The sequence below is a fragment of the Papilio xuthus genome, unplaced genomic scaffold (genome assembly GCF_000836235.2).
Source record: "Papilio xuthus unplaced genomic scaffold, Pxut_1.1 DF825783.1, whole genome shotgun sequence".
Classification (NCBI taxonomy): Eukaryota; Metazoa; Arthropoda; class Insecta; order Lepidoptera; family Papilionidae; genus Papilio; species Papilio xuthus.
Genome location: NW_013532866.1, coordinates 801,096 through 819,381, shown reverse-complemented (window position 1 = coordinate 819,381; position 18,286 = coordinate 801,096). Strand labels below are relative to the sequence as shown.

At 30.7% G+C, this 18,286-nt stretch overlaps 5 protein-coding genes across 7 annotated transcripts; 2 read left to right on the top strand and 3 right to left on the bottom strand.

Moving 5' to 3' along the window:
* Positions 1-292: 292 nt before the first annotated feature.
* LOC106125726 (uncharacterized) lies at positions 293-1,919 on the bottom strand. The gene is made up of 2 exons (XM_013323027.1): positions 1,908-1,919; positions 293-1,292 (listed from the first exon to the last, which is right to left on the bottom strand). The coding sequence occupies exon 2, from the start codon at positions 1,262-1,264 to the stop codon at positions 377-379; it is 888 nt and encodes a 295-aa protein (XP_013178481.1). The 5' UTR covers positions 1,265-1,292; positions 1,908-1,919; the 3' UTR covers positions 293-376.
* A 2,187-nt stretch (positions 1,920-4,106) lies between these two features.
* Positions 4,107-5,731, bottom strand: LOC106125723 (uncharacterized). 2 transcript variants are annotated; one of them, XM_013323025.1, is made up of 3 exons: positions 5,711-5,731; positions 5,431-5,522; positions 4,113-5,063 (listed from the first exon to the last, which is right to left on the bottom strand). In XM_013323025.1, exon 3 carries the CDS (start codon positions 5,052-5,054, stop codon positions 4,212-4,214), a length of 843 nt encoding a protein of 280 aa, XP_013178479.1. In that variant the 5' UTR covers positions 5,055-5,063; positions 5,431-5,522; positions 5,711-5,731; the 3' UTR covers positions 4,113-4,211.
* A 5,068-nt stretch (positions 5,732-10,799) lies between these two features.
* LOC106125649 (uncharacterized) lies at positions 10,800-11,771 on the bottom strand. Its single transcript, XM_013322929.1, has 2 exons — positions 11,660-11,771; positions 10,800-11,554 (listed from the first exon to the last, which is right to left on the bottom strand). The coding sequence occupies exons 1-2, from the start codon at positions 11,769-11,771 to the stop codon at positions 10,800-10,802; spliced, it is 867 nt and encodes a 288-aa protein (XP_013178383.1).
* A 2,159-nt stretch (positions 11,772-13,930) lies between these two features.
* LOC106125720 (uncharacterized) lies at positions 13,931-15,502 on the top strand. Of its 2 annotated transcripts, none has more exons than XM_013323020.1 (2): positions 13,931-13,973; positions 14,478-15,502. In XM_013323020.1, exon 2 carries the CDS (start codon positions 14,486-14,488, stop codon positions 15,458-15,460), a length of 975 nt encoding a protein of 324 aa, XP_013178474.1. In that variant the 5' UTR covers positions 13,931-13,973; positions 14,478-14,485; the 3' UTR covers positions 15,461-15,502. The 2 variants fall into 2 exon arrangements, with proteins under 2 accessions (XP_013178474.1, XP_013178475.1); XM_013323021.1 differs by lacking the exon at positions 13,931-13,973 and adding an exon at positions 13,984-14,118.
* A 1,051-nt stretch (positions 15,503-16,553) lies between these two features.
* On the top strand, positions 16,554-17,930 carry LOC106125684 (uncharacterized). Its single transcript, XM_013322973.1, has one exon. The coding sequence runs from the start codon at positions 16,833-16,835 to the stop codon at positions 17,892-17,894; it is 1,062 nt and encodes a 353-aa protein (XP_013178427.1). The 5' UTR covers positions 16,554-16,832; the 3' UTR covers positions 17,895-17,930.
* Positions 17,931-18,286: the final 356 nt, after the last annotated feature.

Here is an 18,286-nt window from a genome sequence, read left to right as displayed (position 1 = left end):
TAATATTATAAATGCGAATGTTTAGATGGATGGATGTATGTTTGAAGATATCTCTAGAACGGCTGAACGGATCTCGATTAAATTTGGTATACGTATAGAACATAGTCTGAAAGAACACATAGGATACACTAATTATGTTTTTTTTAAACACGCGGAAGGAGTCGCGGGCGACAGCTAGTTTATAATATTAGTAAGTTTATTTCATCAGATATACTTAGAAATTAAAACACTTCTTGATAATAATTTTAAAAATAAAATATCTACATAATAGAATATAAGATTTTTATTTATATCATTCAGTATATAAGAAAATAAAACAACAATCCCAAAGTAAAAATTACTTATAATCTAAAAAGATTGAAGCCTTGTAGGTTACTTAAATGCTAGACATGAAGTAGTCATCAGGAGGGCATGGGTCATTTTTATCGACGGGTTTATATCTATAAATCTTTCCCTTTGTACCAATTATAATATTATTCCTTGCATCAAAGAAAAGAGCTGTTATTTTCATTCCCAATTGTGCGATCTTCTCCGGGAAAATACTATTCGTAGTCAAACGGTACAGGGAACCTTTAACAGCTAATATAGCTTCATCGAAATTGTTCAATTGTAATATATACTTCAATTCTCTTGTAAAACCTTTATATTGTATAGGTTCAAATAGATCTACAGAGAAGAAATACAATCTACCATCAACGTATTCGTAAAAAGCATTACCATTTGCGTCCAATATAAAATTATATGCCCTTGGTACTTTATCATATCTTTTAACAGCTGCAGAACCATTGATGAATTTAAAAATTTCATGTTGTGGTCCTGTTGTTATGTACATCAAATTGTCACGTTTATCGAAAAATATATTACGAACGTCATCATCACCAATTGGTCTCTCTGATGTTATTTGATTCTTGTCTTTGTTGTACGTTGTTATGCCTTGACTTGTACCAATATATATAATATTGTTGGAAACATCAATACCGACGCATTGGCCTATCAAATCATCAGAAATGGGTATTTCCTGTACACCTAAAGCTCCATATCTTAATATATGTATGCCCCTTGTATAATTCCTTTTATGTAATAGAAAGAACATGTTTTCAGTTCTAGGATCCACAACCAATCCTGTAGGATAGCCATCTATAGTAGCTACTAATTGTCTTTTATAAAATTCTGAGCCTATTTTGATTTTTTCACATTTTTCACCATCGTGACTTGATGTTGTGCAGATGATTATGAAAAAGATAATCCACTGCGCTATGTACATTTTGACTTCATGACAAATGATGAGAAATCTGCAAAATGAAAAGGTATTTTAGCTTATATATAAAATTCTCGTGTCACAATTTTCGTTTCCATACTCCTACGAAACGGTTTCACCGATTCTCATGAAATTTTGTGAGCATATTAAGTAGGTCTGTGAATCAACCAATATCTATTTTTAATCCCACGCGGACGGAGTCGCGGGCGACAGCTAGTAATAAAAATATTTATTACCTGTCGCCTGTAACTCGCGGACAACTTAATTAGTAGCCTATGTGTTCTTCCAGACTATATTCTAAATTATGCCAAATTTTAGCGATATCCATGCAGCTCTTCTAGAGATAGTCTAACAAACATCCATACATCCAAACATTTATTAACTTAAATAAGTATTTAAATATCTAATTTGAGTTATTCTCCGAAATTACTGTTATTATCAGATTTTTTACGGATGAAGTCGCGGGCAACTACTATATATGATAGCAAATTAAAAAAATCTAGATTAGAAATAGATAAAACGAATAAATATCTTGTAATCTACAATATATTTAATGTTCTACAAGTTAAAGAAAAAATGTTATACAGGGTGTTCAAAGAAAATAATAAAAATGGATAAATGTATTTGGTACAAGAATTGTAATAATCACCTGTGTCGGGAATCGTTCACGGAAGTGTGGCCCCGCGATTTATCTAGACACTTTATAAAACATCGGCTGCTATTGTGAGAGACAGTTTATAAATATAATCTATGATGTTTGTTTTAGATCTAGCTTTATACAGCATGTTTCATTATATTAACATTGACCTTGATCGCATTTTATATTTTAACTAGCTTTCGCCCGTGATTCCGTATGCGCGGAATTAAAAAACTTAATAAGTAGCCTATGTAGCTAGACTGTGTTTTACAACCGTGACAAATTTCATCGTGATCCGTTTAGCCGTTTCGGAGATATCTTCAAATAAACATCCATCCATCTAAACATTCGCATTTATAATATTAGTAAAATTTTAATTTAGAAAACAATTATTATAAAATACAATATCGAATTTATGTAGCTTTATTAAACAGTAAAAAATATAGTTATGTATATTATTGACCAAAGATCGTAGACAAAGCTATAAAATTTGTAAACTTACAATACCGTCCTTCTCTTTTTTCTATGTTTCTATAAAGACTTTAATAACAATAGAGCGTCAGTGGCTCAGTGGTCAAGCACTTGACTTGCAATCTGCAGGTCCTGGGTTCGAATCCCGCCATGTACCAATGTGTTTTTTGATTTCCGATTTACATATGTACATTTATCCGACGTTCTTACGGTAAAGGAAAACATCGTGATGCTGCACATATCTGAGAAGAAATTCAAAGATATGTGTGAAGTCAACCAATCCGCATTTGGCCAGCGTGGTTGACTATGGCCTAATCACCCTTAACTAGGGTAGGCTCCGAGCCCCTCGGTGGGGACGTATAGCGAGCTGATGATGATGATGATGTATTATAGAAATGTTATGATACAATCTAATTAAGTTCAGCAATTCTATTTCTACGATGATATAATCTTACAAAAATTTTAATTGAATTTATTAAAATTAAGAAAAAAAAATCATCCTGTATATAATCAATTCTATGAAGATCGCGTTGATGTAATCCTCATTATCTGTCAGAATAACTATCAATATACAATTATTATACTTCACAAGACGTTCGGTAATCCATAAAGAAAGAAGTAAGTATAATACAAAAAAAAAATTATATTTGGTCGTGGTAAGTAACATTTTTCATTAAATCTCACTAATATTAGCTGCATGTTTGGTAGAAGGTATCACTAACTTAACGAATCTTGCTGATATTCGACATAGATGTAGAACATAGGACACATAGGCTACTAATTTATTTTATTTTATTCAGCGCGGACGAAATCGCGGGCGACAGCTAGTTATATGTAAAACTTAGACCGAATTTATAGCGTGTTCCGAAATTCCAATGAGTATCCAAACCCTTAATTAAAGACTGTAGTTAATTTATATTTTGTTAATCCCAAAGTATGTTTATTAGATCTCCGAAGTTCAAACCTTTGTTGAGTCAATTTCATTAAATTCCAAAAAAAAATGAAAAAAATACTTTATTACGTAACTATAAATATTAGCTATCCATATTTTATTTTATTAATAAACAAAGAATCTAACGAATAGTCTTAAATCTATGATATAAAATAAAATATTAAAAAAAACGAATAATTTACTAAAATATATTATTAAAAGGAGTCCCTTTAGGCAAGGTCTCGAAGATACTTGGCAGCGTTCCCCTTTGGATAGCTAAACTAATTCTTTGACTGAGGTAGTTGCCAGATCTTCGGTCCCCTGTGATGTCGATTATTTTTTTGGATATGTCCTTAAAAAGTCTTAAATAGCTAGGACCCCACGGACCAAGGGTCTCGACGCTGAATGGGACAAAATGATATTCGGAGCCTAGACCCCTGTATTTGCATGCTTTTGCATTTTCAGCCGCTTTATTAATTTTCGCATAATTACTAAAAAAAATATGGCTGCCATGTATGGAATTTGACCTATTTTTTTACTTACTTATATTTTTTTTAATTATCGATGGTTAATTGTTTTGCGGACAAATTGACAGGTAGATAGGCAGAAATTTAAAAAAAATGGATTTTCGTTATAAGCAACATTATTTTGCGACTAATGTCTTATTTTAATTCCTAGCGATCTCTACTTAACTTTTAGATCTGCATCTTTCACTTGTATAATACGAAAATAGGTCAAAATAATTGAATAAAAAAGTAAAATTAAAACAAAATAAAATCATTCAATATTTGTATTTCCATTTATTTACAAATACATAAATATTTTAACCTAACTGTAAATTACCACTGCATTGATATCATCTCTTTTATTCACTATGAAGAGAACAAGGGTAGCATTACAAATGTTCATTTATCCTAACCCATAATATTTGGAACACAATTATCGTTTGTATATTTATATATAACACCATTTGTAGCTAAATATATAACACCATCGTTAAGTACGATACCAGATGGTACGAATTCTAATTTCATTAGCTTTTTCGGTACAACAGTATCCGGTTTCAACCAATATAAACCATCGTTAGCTGCTAAAATAACTCTATTACTTTCATCTATAGCTAACGCTCTTGCCGAATTCTTAGCTATACCAACAAATTCAATAGGCTCTTGAAAATCTTTAAGCAACACTTTGACATATTTAGAATCACATTCGTAAAATATATTATCATCAGCGTCCACTGATAGAATAAACGCACAAGGTATATATTCAACTCTTCTCTTCTCGTTATTATTAACATCAACAACGAATACTTCGTTATTAGGATATGTAACTACATATAATTCATCTTTATTAACAGCTTTGTACAAGTAAACAACGTCTTCATCTTTTAGATTTGAAAATTGTACTTTATTGCTTGCATTTAAAATTCCAATTCCATCATCACTTGCGATATATACTTTGTTATTTTTAACATCAATTGCTGCTGCTTGTCCTCTTACATTATCAATAAGTATAGGTTCACCATTTCTTAATACGTATTGATCCATTTTAGTTTGAACATTATCGTCATGTAATGATTCTAAATCGATTAATGTAAAATATATATCGTTATTGTTAGGGTTGTAAGCTAAATTAGTTGGTAATCCTTTTATCGTCAGTATAGATGTTCTCGTGTAATGAATATCATCAAAAATATATGAACAGTTATCGGCATACACAGATGATATTAATGTTAATATTAGTAAAGGTATCATTGTAGATTTCTGGAAAAAAATATAAGTTTATATTTAAAAAAATGTCCATATATTTTAAAGTTAACACAGTATTTAATAAGTGTTTCTTAATGTAATTATTAAAACAATTTCATAATTAAATTAAGTATGAAATTAACAAAGTAAATAGAAACGTTTATTAATATTTAATTTAATATAAAATGATAAACTGAAGTTATATATTTTACATGAAGAACATTTTCATTAATGAATGATATTAAATAAATAATTAAAAATGAATAATTAACTAAAATATAATATTAAAAGGTGTCCCTTTTGTCCCTAAATAAATGTACGAAAATTACAAAATAATATGTTTTATTTATACAAGTATGTTAAAATGTTTAAGGTTTCGTACCTTTAAGGAAAAAACCGAAACCTTATAGGATTACTTTGTTGTTCGTCCGTCTGTCAAGACTCTTTTACTAAGGTACGCGTTAAGGTATCAAGCTAGAATAATAAAGAACACAATTAATATAAAGAGAATTGACTACATAAATAAATTTCGATTAGAAAGCAATCCTAAAACCTTACAAGGTTTAAGTGTGGCTGGTCGATTTTTAGTTTATAATATTAACAAATCTTTGTTAATTTCTTTGACTTTTTAATTCATGTTTATTATGACAAAAGAAACTTACGTTCAAACAGCTCGATATCCAATGTGTATCGGTGTTCAATTCACAATTACAACTGACAATTATTCCAGTATGTTTCTTCTGGCATATCGTTGGGAGCAACGAACTTCTATCAAATCAGAACAACGCACTTAAAATAGACCAAATAAACAAAAAAAAATTAGTTCTTCCTTAAAATTAACAGTATTGTTTCAACGATGATTGCAGAGTTAAGTATGCACTAATACGTTTATATAAAATTTGTTTGAGGAAGGAAGGAAGTGTTGTGCGTTTCCATTGCACGAAGAAATTAAAAGATTGATTTTATATCTAATACGAATTTAAAAATTACTATATATAAATAGAGGTTTCATTCAAACGGTTATAATGATTGAAAATTTACGTTTTTTTTTTAACTTAAAAACTAATTTAAGATTTAACTAAGTTTTGTAATTTTCTAACGATAAAACTTTTAGTAAGAAAATAAAAAAAAAAATTGCTTGATTATAATACGAAGTTACATTACATATTTCCATATGTCATTTCATTAGTCTTAAAGTAATTTCAGAATTTTATAACAGTTTTATTGTTTCACTCTCACTCGCGACTCTGTCATAAAAAAAACATAATTAATAGCCTATGTGTTCTTCCAGACTATGTCCTACATCTATGTCGAATTTCGGCGTGATCCATACAGCCGTTCTGGAGATAACTTCAAACAAACATCCATCTATACATTCGCATTTATAATATTAGTAAGATAACTGAAATTATAGTTTTTTAAATGTGCTTAAAGGGTTATTCAATGACGTCACCAAATGGGTCAATGACACGTATGTGGTATAACCGCATAATGTTTAGTGTTACAGTTTTTGTTCGCGTTTGTCCCGCCTTTGTTTTTCTTATTGTCACCTGCGAATGATTTCTATATAGAAACTGTTTCCAATGCTGACAATTTAATATATAATATTATATAATTAAAAACAACGGTGGCTCAGGGGTTAAGCGCTTGATTTGTATACAGGTCATGGGTTCGAATCTCGCTATGTCCTAATGTGTTTTTCGATTTACATATATACATTTATCCGACGTTCTTACGGTGAAGGAAAACATCGTGATGCTGCACATATCTGGGAAGAAAATCAAAGATATGTGTTAAGTCACTCCTCACTGGGCCAGAATGGACTATGGCTTAATCACCTAAATTAGGGTAGGCTCCGAGCCCCTCAGTAGGGATGTATAGTGAGCTGATTACGATTACATAATTCTTATAAGTCTTTTCAAATATATTGGAGGTTTCAAGGTCATGACTTGCTGCCCTCCCCCCGTGCCCCGCTATGCCCCTCTCAACCTAATGCTTCTGCGCAGCGAATCGCGCGAAGTTAAGAGTCGCGTTACTTCTAAATTTGTACATTTCTTACCTTTTATATTTGTGGTATTTTGCTGTATGCTTATATGATTCTAAATTGTATAGAGAGTTCCAGAACAAAGTATTTTTTTATATAAAAAAATGTCGTATCGTATCACAATGGATACGTGTTCGTTCACGCGTTAATGAACATCGCGTGTTCACGTTGGACAACAGAATTGTGTAACTTGGATGTATCCCTCAGTTTTGTTTACTTTCTTTAGTATCGCTTTCTATAAACGATTTAAGACAATCTTAGATGTAATTATGTTGTTAAGTTGTGTAAAAAGGGAATGAATTCAGAACAGTAAATCTGTGTCAACTCTACGTAGATAAAAGGACGGACTGGTGACAGTTCTTAAACAATACTGATTTTTATTCGAAAATCTTTTTTAATTCCACTTAATGGCCTTGTATAGATTTTGACGTTCCTCTAATTCGGCTATAGATTGAAAAATTTAAGCATAAAATATTAGCAAATTATTTCAAATATATACTTATTCATTTATAAACTTTATTCTTAATATATTACATTTCATATAAACATATATTATATTAAAAACAAATATCTTTATAATGTTATAAATGCAGAAGCTCTCGCTTAACAGTTGGATTGAGGGCCCGATACAAAAGACAGTTATCCTAGAGACAGCGCGCATCGTGAGAAGGTTCCTGTCTCTGCAGCCCTGACCACTGGTTGTTTAAGTCATGAGACTCCGCAGCTGGTGGTGTTCTGTTTTTAAATGCGTATGTTTAGATGGATGGATGTTTATTAGAAGGTATCTCGCTGTCATAGACGTAGAACATAGTCTGGAAGAAAACAAACATAAACACCGCGCGGGCGATGTCGTAGGAAACATCTAACTTACAAATATTACTTGTTGGATGTGTTTTTAATTATTTTTATATGTTTTTTTTTCAGGTATTCAAATATAATGTGGTTGACACTAGCAATGTCCTGTTGCATTGCTCAAATAATACAAGGAAAAGAATTAATCCGATCACCGAATAGTTACACATCAATATTTAGAGAAGAACAAGTTATATTCTCGTCAGAATTTAACATAACTAGTATATTAGTGCCGGCTGATAATACAAAATATGTTCCAGCAGATGTCGTTGATATACCGTCAATATTCTTCACAATATCAAATCCAAGATTAGAAGGAGGTTCATGTATTTACGTTCTCGAAGGATTAGCAGCTTACGAAGTACTTGAAGGTGGTAGAGATTCAACAGCTGATTATAGTTCTGATAAATCTGTATATTTCGGTGCTAAAGATGGTGTTTATATATACGATGGGAATACGTTATCTGCTAGAAAATATGGACCTTACAATGATGATATTTTACAATTACAAAAAGCCAATAACACTGATGCTATATTTATATTGAATTCAGAAAGGAAAATATATAAAATAGAAAAGAATGGTACGGTTAAAATTAAGATACAATCCATATTATGCGCTTTAGAATTCGTTTTGGATACGTCAAATAATATATATTACATCGCGTGTGATGATAGGATGCCGCATATAGCGAGACATGACGGTAGTTACATAAGTTATGTAACTACCGTTAGTGAGAATTTCAAAGAGATAAAATTATTAAGACCTGCTTTTATAATGGATAAATGTGTACCATTTTTTGCTGACGGTGGACTATACATCCTTCATGCTAATGGTACAAGTGAAAAGAAAGATTTTTATATCAGAGAAAGACCTACAGCGTACAGTATTGATGCAACTTTATATCTTGTTGCAGCGTTGAATGGTAAGATTTACGAATTTAACGTTATGGAAGTATTATTAAAATCAATGTTTGGTGTTGTATCGCATTGGCCGAGCGATGTTACTAAGATAATCATGTCTATTGTTGAAACAGCTAAAGATAATGTTTACAAAGATTTAAGTGTAGAACGGTAATGTACTGTTATAAACAAAATGGAGAACGTTATTAACATTTTGTACAATGTTTATCGAGCATAATAATTAATGCATCTTTTAGATTCTGGGGAATCAGGGGAATGTTGAATTTATTTAATAAATTATTTTTATTACTGTTTATTTTTTTTCTTTTATTTGTACATCTATCTTTATATATTATATATAATTCTTCTGTGAGTGTGTATGTCACTGAACTTCTCTCAAACGACTGGACCGATTTTGATGAAATTTTTTGTGTGTGTTCAAGGGGATCTGGGAATGGTTTAGATTCACATTTTTTTTTAAATATTAACTTCATATTAATTTATTCAAATTAAAGACGTGTAGACAGGACAACGTATGTCGGGTCCGCTAGTATATATATAAAATACTCGTGTCACAATTTTCGTTCACATACTCCTCCGAAACAGCTTCACCGATTATCAAGAAATTTTGCGAGCATATTGAGTAGGTCTGAGAATCGGCCAACATCTATTTTTAATCCCTCGCGAACGGAGTCGTGGGCGACAGCTAGTCTATATATATAAAAGAAAGTCGTGTTAGTTACACTATTTATAACTCAAGAACGGCTTTACCGATAGATGAAAAATGGTGAGGAGGTAGCTTAGAGCCAGGAGACGGACACGGGATACTATTTATTCATTATTTTTTCGAATTTATGCCTTGAAGAGCTGCTTTTTATTTAACTTACTAATATTATAAATGCGTATGTTTATATGGATGTGATGTGGATGGATGGATAATCTAATTCAGTTTTTTTATATCCACCCGGACGGAGTCGCGGGCGACAGGTAGTATTTATCTATATTTCATTGTGTATTAGTATTAGTGAGATTGACGTTTAATTTTGAAAAATACAAAACCCTATTTTCATTTAATTTATTAGACATTCTTACTATGAAGATGACTCAAGAAAAAGGATCGTAAAATCTAGATTATCTTGAGTATAGTTAATCTAGACACCACATGAATTTTATTGGTTATTTCTAAAAATATTTGATTTCATTTCGTTTTGAAAAAAATTATAGTAACTACAAGCTTTCATTTAGGTTAGGACAATTCAAATTACAGTAATAAACGATGTATATTCAAAGATGCAAAATTATCCAATTCATATTTAGTTTGATTTGAAGAGATATCTACAATCGCAAAATAAATTATATATTTTTAACTAAACAAATAAAACATTTTTTTACCATATCTAATATTTGTTAGGAAGAAAATTCGAAAATATCGCAATGTATTGACGCAACACTAGCCTTACTAAAATGTTGACGTTTGTGTCCCCTCACTATTTCATTCTGACACTAGACTTTGTAACGAAAGTACTCTATTCACACCAAGGGATTCTAACTAATACTGTCTAAAATACCCTATCCAAGTAATATATAAATATGTGGGTGTTTACCGTTGGACCTATTGACAGGAAAGATCAAAGGGAAAAACCTCATAGGCCACCGATGACTAGGCCGATAGGTTTAGCGGGAAACACTCCCATATTTTATTTATATTTTCGTACATTTTACTATTATTATAAATGCGAATGTTTGGATGGATGTTTGTTAGAAGATATCTCCAGAACTGCTGCATACATATCGCTGAAATTTGACATAAAACATAGTCTGGAAGTAAAATAGGCTATTTGTTAAGTTTTTTTTAATGTCATGCGGATGGCTTCGCGGGTGACAGTTAGTGGGAAATAAATTAAACATCAATTTATAGTCTGTATTTCATTTTATTAAGTATTTACTGGATTAAGCTACACTAACAAACCTATCAAAGTGAGAATTTCATCTGCAACAGTTTTCTTTACAAGTTTCCCTAAAAGACCTTTAGCACCATTATGTAGAATGTCATAAATATCAAATTCATATATCTTTTTGTTAATTGCATAATAATGGACCACACCGTCTTCCATAGCGTAAGCACTTGGCGTACCGTTACCTGCAAATTCAACTTTATCAAACAACTCTGCGTATCCCTTAGTATTGATGCAATATAATTGTCCATCTACAAAAAATGGTACGAAATCTTGTGTTGTTATCGGTGGTTTCAAAAGTCGTGCACTAAACGCGTAATCAGGTAATCCCTCGATCTTTGTAACACTGAGAAAATCATAAAAATAAACTTGTGTATCAGAATCTAAATAATATAAATTATTTTCGTTATCTAATATTATTTGTTCAGCGTTTATTATATCATTTACTTTTTCTTTTTTATCATCGAGTCCATTAACAATATATACTTCTTTATCTTCAGTTAATATATAAATTATATCACTATGAGTTGGTTTTGCTATACCAATAATACTATCAGATATATTGCCATATTTATGTACTGAAACTCTCTCATCGTTATATAAATATATACCGTCACCCGCAGCTATAAAGGCTACATTACTTTCATCAGCTGCTGCAGCAACATCTCTACCATTATCCAATAATTTAACAGCAATGCCATCTTTAAAAACATATAAACCTTTTTCTATTATTCTTCCGAAATCATCTTGATCAGCTTCGACGAAGAAAAATATATATTTGTTGCCAGGATTATCACCGTAATTTAATTGATTTAACGGCACAATAATATTAACAATTTCATATTTGCTAGAATATATACTATATTGTTCTGGGTAGATGTCATTTGTGATAATCAATCTGTCTATCTCATCAGAATCTTCTGTTTTTGCTATTAACAATAAACTAAGCGCGAAAGCTGAATGTAACTGCATTATTGCATCTGAAAAAAAAATCTAATATTACTATAGACGACTACATGTCTCTTTTTTCCCAAAGAGCATGAAAGAGATGACAATATGTTTATAAGTGTCACTACTGATTCGAGTTGTAAGGAGGTTATATTTTTTTTATTTTTTTTTTACAACAGAAGGGGGCAAACGAATAGCGGGAACACCGAGGTGTTCAACGACGCCCATGGACATGAGCAATACCAGAGGAACCGCAGATGCGTTGCCGGCCGTTGAGATGGTGATACGCTCGCTTCTTGAATGTTTGTAACTAATAAACTCAAAAACTACTGGAATGATTCTAAAATTTTTTCTGGAATGATTAAGGCTGTATTTTATGTTTTTACATATGTAAAAATAAAACTAGTAAACTTATTTATCACGTCATTTTCATCTTAATAATATTATAAATGAGAAAGTTTAGATGGATGGATATTTGTTAGAAATTATCTCCAGGACGGCTCAATTGATTTTGATAAAATTTGGCATAGATGTAGAACATAGTCCGGAAGGACACATAGGCTATTATTATTTTTTTAATTCCAATCGTCTAGAGTCACAGATTATAGTTAGTAAAATATAAATAAAAATTTGCTTACCATTCTAAAATAATTACTGTAAATACGATTTTGTAGATTGATCTTTTACGTAGTACAAAAAAAATCTCAGGATACTGACAATATTAGTAACAATATCTACTGCCTAATTTATGTTCTAAAACTGTCTAAACAACATAGTTGAGGAATATAGACAAATTTCTATTTTTTCGATTTATTTTATGTTCTGATTAAAATAACAAATAAAAATCTTTTCAATTACTTCAATTAAGTTATATAAGACAAAGTCGATACTAGTTTTAAGTTACATTTCAACGAATTAATGTAAGTTATTTCAGTTTTATAGGAAAGTTAGGAAAGGAGGGGAAAAAATGGATCCAATTAAATACATTCGGAATGTAATCTCTTTGAAGATTGTTATATAAACTTATCATATGTTTATATAAACAACTACTGAGAATCGGAAATACCAAGATCCTTATTTACTTAACATTTAACAAAAAAATCTTGACATAATTTCTATTATACTGTTATAAAGATTGTCTAAACTTTCAACCCTTGTAATATAAAAGATAAGTAAAATGAATCTGTAACTCATATTCTTTGTGATTTCTTAAAGTTTTTTTTTCTAATATGATATTTCTTGATTGAAATTAAATATGACAGTTTGAGGTTATAGTGCCTGATTGACAGTAGGGTTATTTTTGCGGGTACGTATTTTTTATATCATAAGGTGGCAAACGAGCGAGCGGTCACCTGAAATGGCTGAAATAGCGAAGTGACCGTTGCCCATAGACATACGCAATTGCATACGCGTTGCCTACCTTTAATCAACCGAGGAGAGGATGCACAGAAAGAAAATATTGTCCATTTCCATGTATCCTCTCATACGGATAGTTCACTTCCACTTCCCATCCTTTCCTTACAAAAAAGGGTGGGAAGGGAAAGAGGACTAAATTAGACCTCCGGGACGCACACTCATTAGACTGCACGCGGAATTGCTTCCACTTTACGCCTGTCTTCTGTGTGGTCGTGGTATTTCACCGGACGAGCCGGAACAATTCGTGCGAAGATGTTAAAGCAGGCTCTACTACTGTTATCATGTACCATGTTAACATCCTATCTCTTACTTACTGTGGGTTTCAAAGACCAAAATCTCATGACAAATGAAAAAAATGACAGGAATGATATTTTTTATAGATATGATCTCGGAAACCGTTACTAAATTTGTTGACATATAAAGTGTCAAATTCATATTTTTTCCAATTTAAAAACATGTTTATCTCTTTTATTTCATTTAGAGTGAGAAGGACGACAATATGTGGTTTAAGATGTTTCATTGGTGGAAATACACGGAAAAAATGACTATAGCTTATCAGAACAGTCGTATCTATAGTAAGTACATATTAATTTGTAAAATAATTAATTTAATATTACTATTAATTAGAAATATATGTATTTATTTAATAAATTTAAGACTTTATTCAATTGTGTTAGAGTTTATTTTACAATAACTTTTTACTTTAAAAAGTAATCGATCAATTATAAATCAATTGATTTTATATTTAAATTTATATAAATAGTGTGGGATCAGAATAAAAATCAACATTCAAATCTAATTGGACCACAAGTAAGTTTGTAGATTTATTTCCATTTAACAACCATTTCTGGCCAAACAAGAGTTTAGGCCTGTTCGTGTCATTAAACATTTCTAAGACTAAAATCTCCGTTTGAAATATATTTTTATCATTGTTTTGTCTTCTCAGAAACCAACGGTAACAAATGAAAATATAACTTTTAATCTGCCCTTATCCCTATTGAGGGTCGGCACAGTATGTACTCCTCCATACATCTCTAACAGCCGTCTATGAATCCACCCCCTTCTTACGCATATCCTCTTTCTTTCACACATCCACATTTAAGCTTATTACATCATAAGCGTCAATAGCCTAATGGTTCAGGGTACGGATTCCCGATCAAGTGGTCTAGGTGTCGAATCCCGTCATTAGACTATTGTCGTAAACAATTGTCCAGGTTGCCCGTTTATCTCCGGGCAATATGTCCAAAGTATCCAAGAACTCGTTCTATAATTTAAGAGAAAGATTGTTTTTACTAATATAGTTTAATTTTCCAGATTTAACAATGAAGTTTGGAGTACTAGCCTTGATTTTGGCGGTAGCATTCGCCGTACCTGTTTCAAAAGATAAATTAATAATAACCAGTGAGACATACCCTGAAGAATACATTGTATATTCTGGAGAATATGACATTGTCAAATTAGTCGTACCTTTAAATAATTTGAATTACGGAGACAACGCTGATAGTAAATATCTATTTTTCTTCGTGGAAGCTGATAGAGATGAGACAGGAAAATGGATAGATAAAGGATTATATGTGTTCAAAGATGGAAATGCTAAGAAATTATTGGATAATGGTAGAGATGTTGCTGCAGCAGCTGATGAAAGTAACATAGCTTTTATTGGAGCTAAAGATGGTATTTATTTATACAATGATAATAGTGTTTCAGTTGAGAAATATGGTTCAATATCTGATAACATAGTAGGCATTGAAAAACCTACAGAAAACGATATAATTTACATATTAACTGATAACAAAGAAGTTTATGTTGTAAGTGAAAATGGAAATAAAAAAGAGAAAATCAACGAAATAATAAATGCTGAACAAATAATTTTAGATTACGATAATAATCTGTATTATTTAGATTCTGATAAACAAATATTTATTTACAATTATGTTGGTATTAAAAAGATACATGGATTACCGGAATTTGCATCGAATGCACAATTGTTGAAACCACCAGTAACATCTGATGGTAGTGTACCAATTGTTGTTGATGAAAAATTATATTTAATAAACGATAACGGTAAAGCTGAAGTATTCAACAATATAGAATTTGGTCCTGATGGTAAACCAAGTGCATACGCTATGGAAGCAGGATTGATGCATTATTATGCAAAAGATAAAAAGATATATGAATTCGATGTTCTTGATATATCTATTCATGGTATTAAAGGACTGTTAGGCAGAGTTGTTAATAAATATCTAGATCTTGGTGACGAGCTTGTGGCATTATTAGGATTTATTAGTTTAGTTTAATCCATTACTTATGTTTTAATAAAAATGCAATTTAATTTTTTATTCATGTTTCAATTTAAAAACAATAAAGAAAATATTTATAGTGTGTCTATTTAAGATAGAATAGTTTGACAACTGACGCCTATAAAATATCTAATTAACTTTCTATGAACATTAATGTTGTACTTAATGGACGGTTGTTATAGTGTCGAACCGTCGCGCACAACGAATAACCTTGAACCATCGAAAATGGCTCTTGTAATAAAATTAATACAAAAAAATGGGCACTATTATTTAGGTATTTTATAACTTTTTGAATTTATTGCGGTTATTTGGCTATGTATTGCACAATTTATTTAAAAAAATATTTTTGTGCGTCAACACCGGAATTTTTTGTTTCATGTCTTATTTCTTTACGTTGTTATGAAGGATAAAGTAGGAATATAAAGAAACAAATTTATTTATGTTGTTGTTCAAAATCAATAATTACAAAATTTTCGATTGCAAGTTCTATGAGAACAACCGTCGAAAATCGAAAAAATTCTTAATTGATTTTACTCAACCCAAATCTAGTGAATTGTCAAACTAATCTATCTTAAATAGACACACTATAGTCGCGAATGTAGGAATTGTGTCTTTTGTACAAGGAAAATCATCAACTGGTCAATAGTAAGCAGACTACATTTTATTTTTTACATCTTGTTTTTCCCGTAGACATATAACCAGTTTTGATTTTAACAAGTTATTACCCGTGATGTTGCTTGCATTCTTTTTTTATTTTTATTACCAAAATTTGGACAGTGAAGTATTCATAATTACAATAAATGCAAACAGATGTTTTAAGTACATCAATTACTCTTTGACCTAAATAAATAATAATTTTCGTTGCATTCCATTCTACAAAAATAAGGCCAAAATTATTTACTTTTTATTTAAAAAATATTTAAAATAGATATGATATTTTTAAATCTTATCTTCTGTCCTTTAAATTCAAAATATACTAGATACTCATACTATCTATTTCATCTCATACATACTCATACAACTAGATATTTGTTATTACTTATTTTTTTAACCAATTTATGATAACATACATGAGGTGAGACTGTATAAGATAAAGCCTTTGGCCATTTATTAAAAAAAAAACTGTCAAAGTTACGTCAAAAGTAGCGGGACTAAAGTTTTACCTTACTTTAAGAACCTGCAGTGTACCTTTTTATTTATCTATCACTTGGACAAACAGGTTTAAATTTTATATATTTAATGCGACACAACTCCATTCGGCGGCCGGATAAAACCAGCGAGTGAAGTTGTGTATCGCCGCTCAGCCACACGAATTCACGTGCTTTGTCTCCTTTACTTTTAGTTTAAGTATTAAAATAAACACATAAACATGTCCTCAGTAACTATAAATTCTATTACAGTAAAATTACTTATCTTTGTTATTGGAGTGGTGGCTGCTATTCCTATTGAAGATACATTAATCCATAAAGATTATTTCCAAGATCGTTTAATAGTGTACCAAAGTGAACATGATATAGTTAATATATTAGTGCCAACAAATTCGATTAATTTTGATGACAAAGATGAAATGAATAATATTGATGATTATCATAAAAAACTAGTTATATTTTTTGTTGAAGCTGATATTAAAAATGGTGAGAGAATTGATAAAGGATTATTTGTATTGAAAAATGGTAATGTATCGAAATTATTGGACAATGGTCGAGATGCTGCTGCCAGTGCGGATGATAGTCAGAATGTTTTCTTTGGTACAGAAAATGGTATTTACATTTACAATAATTTACGAATTAAAGCTGAAGCATATGGTAATGTAACAGATAATGTGATATCTATAGTAAAAGAAAATGGTACAGATGCTATTTATTATCTAAATAAAGATAATGAATTATTCAAAGTGACAGAAAAAGGAAATAAAGTCATAAAAATCAATGAAGTTGTTGACGCACAAGAAATGGTATTAGATATGAAAAATAATTTATATTACATAACGAAAGATAAAGAAATTTTTGTATATAACAACAGTAGTATTAAAAAAATAGAAGGTTTCCCAGAAAAAGCTGAATATTTTAAACTTATTAAACCTCCAACTATGATAAAAGACAGCGCTTTAGTACTTTGTGACAATCAGTTTTATTGGATTTATTCCAATGGGACGTGCGAAAAGACACGTTTTCAAATTGAAACAGATGCAAGGCCAACAGCATACGCTATGGAAGCAGGAATATTTCAATTTTATTCATATAATAAGAAAATATATAGATATAATATTATTGAACAACAGAAGGAACCATTGAAAGAACTAGGCTATTGGAATGGTGAGGAACCATCGAAGGAGGTGTACAGATGTTTATTTCCCAAGTTTAAGACTCTCAGAAAGCTAGAATATTATTTAGTTGATGGTTCTGATAATAGAGCGACTGTTTTGAATTAGTATATTTTTTATACTTATTTTTTATTGTGTAAAATAAAAAATTTGTCATAAATTATTTTTTTAAATTGTTTGTATTTTATTATTTAATTATAATTAACTTTTAAATAACTACAATTCATTTTAAATTGTATTTATTTAGGCGTAATAATATGGTGTTGAGAGAGCCAACCAAGAGCATCGGTGTTTCAGGGGTCGAGCACATGTCTTGCAATCTGCAGGTACTGGGTTCGAATCCATGTACCAATGTTTTTCTATTTCCGATTTACCTACATTTATCCGACGTTCTTACGGTGAAGGAAAACATCGTGATGCTGCACATATCTGAGAAGAAATTCAAAGATATGTGTGAAGTCAACCCGCACTTGGCCAGCGTGGTTGACTATGGTCTAATC

Bases quoted from the DNA above. Each gene is read 5' to 3' on its own strand.
- LOC106125726 (XM_013323027.1), bottom strand. From the start codon at position 1,264: ATGTACATAGCGCAGTGGATTATCTTTTTCATAATCATCTGCACAACA.
- LOC106125723 (XM_013323025.1), bottom strand. From the start codon at position 5,054: ATGATACCTTTACTAATATTAACATTAATATCATCTGTGTATGCCGAT.
- LOC106125649 (XM_013322929.1), bottom strand. From the start codon at position 11,771: ATGCAGTTACATTCAGCTTTCGCGCTTAGTTTATTGTTAATAGCAAAA. The intron at 11,555-11,659 runs GTATATATTCTA...TCTTCGTCGAAG, and splicing joins CATCTACCCAGAACAATATA to CTGATCAAGATGATTTCGGA.
- LOC106125720 (XM_013323020.1), top strand. From the start codon at position 14,486: ATGAAGTTTGGAGTACTAGCCTTGATTTTGGCGGTAGCATTCGCCGTA.
- LOC106125684 (XM_013322973.1), top strand. From the start codon at position 16,833: ATGTCCTCAGTAACTATAAATTCTATTACAGTAAAATTACTTATCTTT.